A 7,990-nucleotide genomic window follows, 5' to 3' on the forward strand; every position below is an offset into this window, starting at 1 on the left:
GGGGGGGGGGGGGGGGCTGGGGCCCCTCGGGCATGAGCTTGACCCGGCAAAATGACCCAAAGGGGGGTGGGTCTCTGGCGAAATGGGATCTCCATGCGGGGAGCGAAGCATGTGTCCTCCCTATTCACAACGAGTGGACAGACCGCAGGGCACCGGCATGGACGTCAGTCCCTGGGATCCGAGGATCGGAGCGAACTCTTTCGGTGCGCTTGTCGCCCTGAGGGCAAAGTATCGGTGCTGCTTGAGTCCATCCCATGTCGACTTGCTCGAGTCTTACCCCGGTTCCACGGCCTGCGTGTTTGGATTGCCTCTCATGTTGCCCTTCTGCCGCTGATGGAACTCGATTGACAGGGTGCCTGGCTGTCCGGTGCACTTCCTCAAGATGATGTTTATTGGGTAGGGCTGAAGCTGAGTGCACCGGGCCCATGGACATGTTCCAACCCAATCGATTGTCACGATGGGAAGCAACAATCCAGGCTTGGGACCTTGCGAAGGAGCGCCCAGGTCGGTGTGTCCGGTAGGCCCCTTACTTTCGGGGCCGAACGGGACACCGCCTGGATCCGACTGACTTGCGGGCGGGGAGGGGCTTCCTCTCGACGGGTCCCTTTCTCTTGAGCTCACCGAGGGCGATTCCAGCGAAAGGATGTCATCAAGCTGACATCTTGGGGTCCTCGTGGATGGAGAGTGCTGTGGCCTGGTAGGATGGTAAATGTACAGCCGATTGGACTGGCCCGTGGCCAAGTCGCTGTTTGACGCCCTCCTCCCCCCCCTCCTCCCCCGTGCACTCCTACTGCCTGGCTCTGGAAGGGCATTCGGTGCCACATTTTCATGGTGGATATACTGGCGCTTGATATGGATGAGCACCCTCCTAAGAGGGGTGAGATGGGCGACAATCTCCCAAGGACCTTCGACCGCGACCAGACAATTGATGTCGGGGCAGTATGCCGGTGAATAGACCAACAGGCGAAGGCATGTGGGTCGGGAAGAAAGCGCCGAACTTTGTTCTCGGCAGAGGATGGAGGGTATCAACGATCGTGGGTGGCACTATGGACGCGGTTTCTAGGGATCCATGCCGCACGGTTGCCATGGGTGCCGGTGTTTGGCCGAGAGAGCGTCACTTCAAGCCCCTTCTTGCGACTAAGGACCTTTTTTGTCGAAGCCAGATCGACTGGAGGTCAAGCAACCGTTACCCAAAAGCGAGAGGGTACACAGGAGAAGATATCCGGGGGGGGGGGGGGGCTGGCGAGAAAAAAGAAAGCCCCTAGCACAGCCGGCCCTAGGGAGCTGGTGATCATGGCGCCTGGCAGAAATAGTCATCAGACCAGGAGCGAAGGGTGAATAGGGACGGTCGGGGCATTGGAAGGGGGCCATGCCGAGAGCTCAAGAGGACCAGAGTCCCAATGGCTAATGAATCGAGTGTCTTTCGGCGCGTGCCGGGATCTTAGGGGAAGGCCCGTTGGGCAAGCGCACGACAGGAGCCGGGACACGACAAGCTTCCTCAGATTGGGCCGTCTAACATGCCCTCAAGCACGGCCGAATGATCGAGTGTTCGCGATTATCAGTGTGTCTGACTTTTGTTCCTCGGGTTTGTGCGTGTACAATATTATCTCTCTCTCTCTCTCTCTCTCTCCCTCGCTCCCTTTCTGTGTGTGGGTGGGTGAATGTGCCATGCGTGTGGATCCCAGATGAGGATCAAGGTGCCGACCTGGATCATTTATTCCGGCCATGGCGACTCATTCTCGAGTCCCAGAAGAAGAGGAGAGCTGACGCGAGAAGGCCGCTTGAAGGGGGGGGGAGAGAGATATCCTGGCAATATTGGGTGCCTTGCGCCACGGGTGGGATGGCCTCCCCAGCCCGAGCCACATATCTGCCAGGTGATAGCCTCCCTCCTCCAAGTCGATCGAGGTGGAGGCCTCTCAGGCCCGACAGCCCCCCAGGCCTCGTGGCGGAGGGTGCCCACCGGCTCGAGGCAAGTCCCAACAAGCAGACACCAGGACGCCACCGGCCGGGATGCCAACGTGAAGTTGGGATAGGGCTGGAGAGGGCTCCATTAGCGCTCCTTCTGATAAAGCAGCATAAATGGCCATGGCGATCCTTTTCCCAGCAGCCCCGCGACCGGTCGCTCGGGCGTCCATCTGCGCCTCAGCGAGGGAGGTGTTTCTTGCCCGAAATGAGGCGGTCGCCCGTGGTCACAAAGGACGGTGCCCGGGGGAACCATCTGTCGCTTGCCCTATTCAGTCTCGCCACCTGCCCCTCTCGGTGAGCCAGATGTTTGTCTATTCTTGACTTGTGCGTATGTGTTACTGTGTTCATTTTTATCAGACGCATGGGAGCCGGACTTATCTGTTAGACCCGGATGCAGGTGCCTTTCTGGTGCGATGGATCTATACAATCACTGAATGCCGCCCGCCTCGAGGTGGGTGTTGGCGTGTGATGGGAAAAATAAAAAAAAATAGAAAACAAACATCTTTATAAGCGCCATGCCTGCCAGGGTCCGCTTTGTGGGGTGAAGCACCATTTCTCGGCTCACCATTCCATGCTCGTTCTCCTCATCCTGTCTCCCTTTGGTGAACACCTGTATCCTCCTCTCTCCTTGCCCTCACAGGCCATCATCAATGGACAGCTCAGATTCGGCCCCCCTGCTGCCACCGGCTCATGATCAGCCGGCCGGCATGTCGTCCTCCTCATCCACCTCGTCATTGCTGTCGACGGCGGCGGCGCCGCCCGCCTACCAGCCAGTACCGGCGCCTGCCTTCAGCTCGGCCGGGGGATCGAATACGGCTCCCGGCGCCGATAAAGCCGGCCTTGCCTCTGCCACAAATGACCCCAACTACCCCCCTCCAAGCTCTACCTCCGGCTATCCGCCTGCAACCTTCGGGGGCTATCCTCCCGCCCCGTCTGGCAGCCATAACCTACCCAGCTATGGGTCGACTCAGGGCTCCTCAAGCGGAGGACTGCCCTATCCCCCGGCCGGTGGGTCCCAGTATCCCCCGGCCGGCGGCCCACAATACCCCCCGGCCGGCGGCCCACAATACCCCCCGGCCGGCGGGCCGCAGTATCCCCCGGCCGGCGGGCCGCAGTATCCCCCGGCTGGTGGTCCACAATACCCCCCGGCCGGAGGTCCCGAGCAACCTTCGACGATTGTCGTAACCGATCCTGCTATGTTTGGTGTCGAATATTCCACCAAGCTGAACCGTCATATTTGGGTGCCCGAGAAGGTCCCTCACTTGAATCTGTCCTCCTATCTTCCCTACTTCCAGGATGTTCGTTCCCCGCTGGCTATTCCCTCCCTTCACTTTCGGCAGCTACCCCCCCCCCCTCCCCTGCACACGCACACATCCGCCCAGTGACCTTTGCCCCTTCACTTGAGCACGATTCCATCCTGTTATCCTAACCTCCCTTCCGCTCCGCCCATGCGCACGTAGCCGATCCCGGTGCCGGCCGCCATGGGCCCAGTTCGTAGGTATGCCACTATCTACGTACGTGGACTCAGACCATATGTCCTTTCTCTTTGCGAGCCCTGTCCTGATACTTCGCCAGGGGGCTGACCCCGACCCCGGCTCCCCCCCCCCCCTCTTCCCTCCTTTTCTCGATGTATCCTCCCTTCTAGATCACCATTTCCCTGATCACTGGGTCAGTTATTTTGGTCCTTGGACTTAGTGCGTCAAGCGGACCCCTCCGCGCTCCCGAATTGCCTCGCTCGCCTGAGTGGGCTCTTTGTCAAGGCCCCAAACCAATGTCTGACACGGATTCTCCTCCCCCCCCTCCCCCTTTCTGTGCCCGTCTTCGTGTGAACGCGTCCTCTATCAGTCCAAGACCCGATCGGCCTTGAGGCCGTCATTTTCGGCTCTTGTTCCCTCTTTATTTGTCTGATTTTGGCTCTTGTACGTCCGGACCTCTTTTTTCGTCGCCTGGCGGGAGGCCTTTCTTTTCGTGTGTACCCTGTAGTGTATGTTCCCCCGGAGGCCCGTCTCTGACCGTCTTCCTTACCTTCCCTTCCTTTCGGGGTGCGCCCTCTCCGACAGGTGTTCTTCATGAAGAAGCGCAAGGCCGAGGCTCTGCTCAGGGAGCAGGTGTCTTTCCAGGCGCAGGCATTGGAGTTTATCTCCTCCGGCCGGCCGCCACCGATCCCCAGGGTGGCGGTGTGCAAGTATTGCCAGCCGATGAAGGTGAATCGCCACTCTTCGATCGCGATCTGCAGCAAGCCGCTCCACATGCTGGTTCCTCCGTATCTGGCGTGTGTTGACAACCTGGGCCCGATTTACAACTGCCTTGTGATGGACCTTCTGCGGAAGCTGTGATGGGGCTGTCTGGCGACAAGGCCTCCCCACCGAGCCGCTTCAAGTGGAAGTGTCTTTGTGGGGATGCTTGACCCGAGTCGGCGCCCAAGTCCGCGGCGAGGGGCGTCCCAGGCAAGGGAGAAGGAAATAGCATGGTCTCATTGCTGGAATGCCAGCCTGGCCTCCCCCCAGGAGACATGTCCCCTTTTAGCGGGTTCCCCCAAGGCCATGCCCGTTGGCCACTATGAATGAACACCTGTTTTCCTCCTCTTTTTCTTTCCCCTTCATCGCTTTGCCTCGATGCATCATCCCGTCCGACGACCTGGCCCCGGCCCGGTGTCGGATCAAAGGCGACCTCCCCCCCCCCCCCCCCCCGTGCAAGTGGTCTTGGTAGGGATGATGCCAAGCACTCTGCAGGTGCGTGGTTTCCATGATGGCTGCGATGGCGATGGGCGGACTGATCCCCCTGCCTCGGCCCCTCCCCTCGCCCTTTGTGAGGGGTTGCTTGTAAATGGACCGCGCGCCTCTTCAGCCAAACCCCGGGTGTGAGGCTCCCCGAGTGAGCCTGCTGTTCTTCTCCCAATTCTGCGTAAAATAAATCCCCCCTTTGTGCTCCTGGTGCTGTACTCCCCCGCTCCTCATTTCGCTCGGCCGGGTCGGCTTGCATCGGAAGAACTCTCCTTGACATGAGCAAAAGGGACGGTTTGTGGAAGGTGATCGGGGCACTTGAAATTCCCCCTCCGCCCCTCCATCTCTCGCTCTCGCTCGGACCCGGGGAATATGGCGGGATCGGAAAGGAGCACCGACAGGCTGCCGGCCCTTTTCCCTCGGCTCCGCCTCCCTGAGAGCAGCACCCGAGGGTACGATGATGCGGCCTGGATGGCCCTCCCGGCGATGGGAAGCAGCTTGGGGCAGGGTGTCTTGACGCCTTGTCGCAGCAAGATGTGAGGGAAACAGGCTTGTGCCTTGCCTTTCGCCCCTTGAATCGCCACCTTTCCCAAGCAGCCACCGTCTGAGCTCCCATGGCCTCAAATGCCAGGTCTTGCCTTTCGACGGGGTGGTTTTGGCCAACAGCCCAGTTCATGGGTGAGGGCGAGGGAGGATTATCTGGCTCCCCGGAGGGCTCGTTCACCCACAACTGGAGCCAGAGTGTGTCACATGACAGACATGCGCTCTTTCGGTTAATATAGTTAATTTGTCTCCATCGCGGGCCGGGAAGGAGGGAGAACCGCCGCTGGAGCCGCGGGCGCGACCGGGGGCCATTTTGTCATCCGGCGCATGCTGCGGGATGCTTCGGGCAGCTTGAGCAGAGGCGCTGCAGTGACTCAGGCGACCTTGTCCAGAGGCGCGCGGTTTGGGTCCGCTCTCCACCGACACCCGACCGAGGTGACGGCGGGATCCGGACCTGGCAGGAGCTCGAGCGTGGCAAGACAGGCCTCCCTGGCCCTTTTCCTCTCGCGCTCCTGTCACCCTCTGTGTTGGCGACACGGCCAGTAACTGAGGGGCAAGCCGTGGCCTGGCGAGCGGGGTCAGTTTCGGCAGGGACAGGCCTGGCCAGCAGCCCACACCCGGAGGTCTGAGGGGGAGAGGAAAAGGAGGGAAGGAAGAGGGGGAGCTGGCCGGCAGATGCTTGGCTGTCCCCCCCCCCCCTCGTCCCTCCCCCCGACCTAAACGGGATCCTCTCTTGCTCGCGGGCTTGCAAGGTCATTTGGAGTTGTTTTGGCCGGTCAGATGTGACCTGGAAGAGGTCCGCCGCGGCACCGAACACAAGCGCGCGCGCGCGCGCGCGCAAACACACACACATGCTCAAGATAGAGCTGCGTGGGTGCATTGGGTTGATGGGGGACCGGAAAGGGTCAGGTGGGTCTTCCCAGCTATCGCAAAACTAGAGTCACCAGCCTCCAGGCAAGGGGTATTCAAGTGAGGGGGGGGGGTGCCTGGATGCGAGATGGCCAAGTATTGGTGTGCTCTGGTGCGGGCAAGAAGCCGGCGTCTTGCTGGGATTTGGATATCCGCAGCCCACGGCGGGAAAGGACAAACATGACCCGATCTGTGCGCTCGTCCAATCCGGCCGAGCCAAGGCCTCCCCACGGGGGGCGATATGTGGGCATGCTCCCGGAGAGGATGGAAGCAATGAATGGCCGACGAGAGCAAGGATTCTTGGGCCTAGCCACGGGCGCTTCGGAGGGCCATCCAACTTGGGGGGTAATGCCTTGTCAAGGAGGCACGCCTCACACGCGATGACTGGAAAGGATAGATGGCCCTACAAGAATGGCCAATGACGCCGGTGTGCCCGGAAGGAGGAGGCAGCTTTCGGGCATCTGCGCGTTTTTTTTTCAGCCGAGAGTTGGAACAAGGAAGAGAAATTGGAAGCAGGGCCCGGCCTTGGCCTGAGCCGGGCCAAGGAGGCGGCATGGACAGGTTCGACGGATGGATGAGATGCCACGATGGAGGGCGACGGGGTCGGGCTCCGATCGAAGGTGGCACCACATTCCGGGCGAGCAGGGAACGCTCCTTTAAAGGAGACTGGCTTGGGTAATGGGGGCCATTGACCGTGGGCAGACATGAAACTGGCCTCGTTCTCGGGGGCAGCCCGCCACCTGTGCTCCGTCAATAGGTTGGCTGGAGAGATTGCCGCGCGGAAGGGATGCTCAGCATGTCGCGCGACCGGCGGCGGCGGCGGCGGCGGTGTCTCTGGCCTGGGAAAAGGGCTGGCAGCCACATGGGGGACTTTCGCATGCCTGGTGCCACTTCTCCCGGGGCGTGGTAGTGATGCCCTGCTCGCGATGTGGACAAGCCAGTCCTAGTGCCTAGGTGCGCTTGGCCATGCGGACATTCTCGAGAGGAGCGGCAGACCTGCAGCCTGACATGTCTTTTGTCGTCAATGGCGCGGTGGCCTAAAGTCGACTCCGGGCGAGCATTCGAGGCGGCGAGATTGCGTCGGTGGTGTGGGGCCCTGCTGGATGCCAAAGCCGAAACCCCCGAGAGTGGCCGATCCCTGAAGCTCTACTTTCGGCCTGTTGAGAACGCCATGTGGGGCGGAAAGCACACAGTCCGCCGGGTTTTTTTTTTTTTTTCGAATCTCTTCATGTTGTCGAAATCGTCTCTGCGAGATTGTATCACGGCAGGGGGCAGGGGGGTCTGCCGAGCTGTCGAGCCTTCAGGCCATCCTGGATACATGTGGGCATGTGCGTATGTATTTGTCGATGTAAGGACGTCCGGAGGGATGTGCCGATGAGAATGGGGATGACCTGTATGTCGCAGCACAGGAGCGTGTCCTTGTTCACTTCATTAAACGGCCCCCCGGCACCCATTGCCCGGACTCCGCTCGCAAAACAATCGCATGGCCCCACCGGTGAATGTCTCTCACACATGAACGTGCATGAGGGCCAACCGATGCCCCGGGGGCGGCAGGCCGCCCCACTGGAGGACACGGGCGTCAAAGAAGTGTCTCCCCCCTGAAGCGATGATAAACAAGCGAAAGGAAAAGACCCACAGAAAGAAGGCGGAGAAGCAGGCAGGTGGGAAGGCTCTGGAGTAATGAGGGGCAACCACCTCCGGGTGGGGAGAAGATGTATGTCGCTGAAAGCAAGAGGAGTGTCGAATTTGCACAAGAGGGCGAGGCGAGCCGCACATTCGGAAAGATTGTGCACATTCGTCTCGCATGGGATGGGTTCTCGGGATGAAGGAGAGAGGGGGCGGGGGGGGGG

At 60.6% G+C, this 7,990-nt stretch overlaps 1 protein-coding gene across 1 annotated transcript; it reads left to right on the plus strand.

Annotated features, from left to right (window-relative positions):
- Positions 1-2,492: 2,492 nt before the first annotated feature.
- On the plus strand, positions 2,493-4,655 carry H696_03210 (hypothetical protein). The gene is made up of 5 exons (XM_009497094.1): positions 2,493-3,263; positions 3,426-3,479; positions 3,611-3,659; positions 3,811-3,884; positions 4,026-4,655. Exons 1-5 carry the CDS (start codon positions 2,616-2,618, stop codon positions 4,299-4,301), a joined length of 1,101 nt encoding a protein of 366 aa, XP_009495369.1. The 5' UTR covers positions 2,493-2,615; the 3' UTR covers positions 4,302-4,655.
- The last annotated feature ends 3,335 nt before the right edge of the window (positions 4,656-7,990 follow it).

This window comes from Fonticula alba (genome assembly GCF_000388065.1).
Source record: "Fonticula alba strain ATCC 38817 unplaced genomic scaffold supercont2.4, whole genome shotgun sequence".
NCBI classification, from domain to species: domain Eukaryota; order Rotosphaerida; family Fonticulaceae; genus Fonticula; species Fonticula alba.

Excerpts from the sequence above, each read along its gene's own strand:
- H696_03210 (XM_009497094.1), top strand. The coding sequence starts at position 2,616 with ATGGACAGCTCAGATTCGGCCCCCCTGCTGCCACCGGCTCATGATCAG. Across the intron at positions 3,264-3,425 it reads ATCTTCCCTACTTCCAGGAT|CCGATCCCGGTGCCGGCCGC; the intron begins GTTCGTTCCCCG and ends ATGCGCACGTAG. Across the intron at positions 3,885-4,025 it reads TTTGTCTGATTTTGGCTCTT|GTGTTCTTCATGAAGAAGCG; the intron begins GTACGTCCGGAC and ends CCTCTCCGACAG.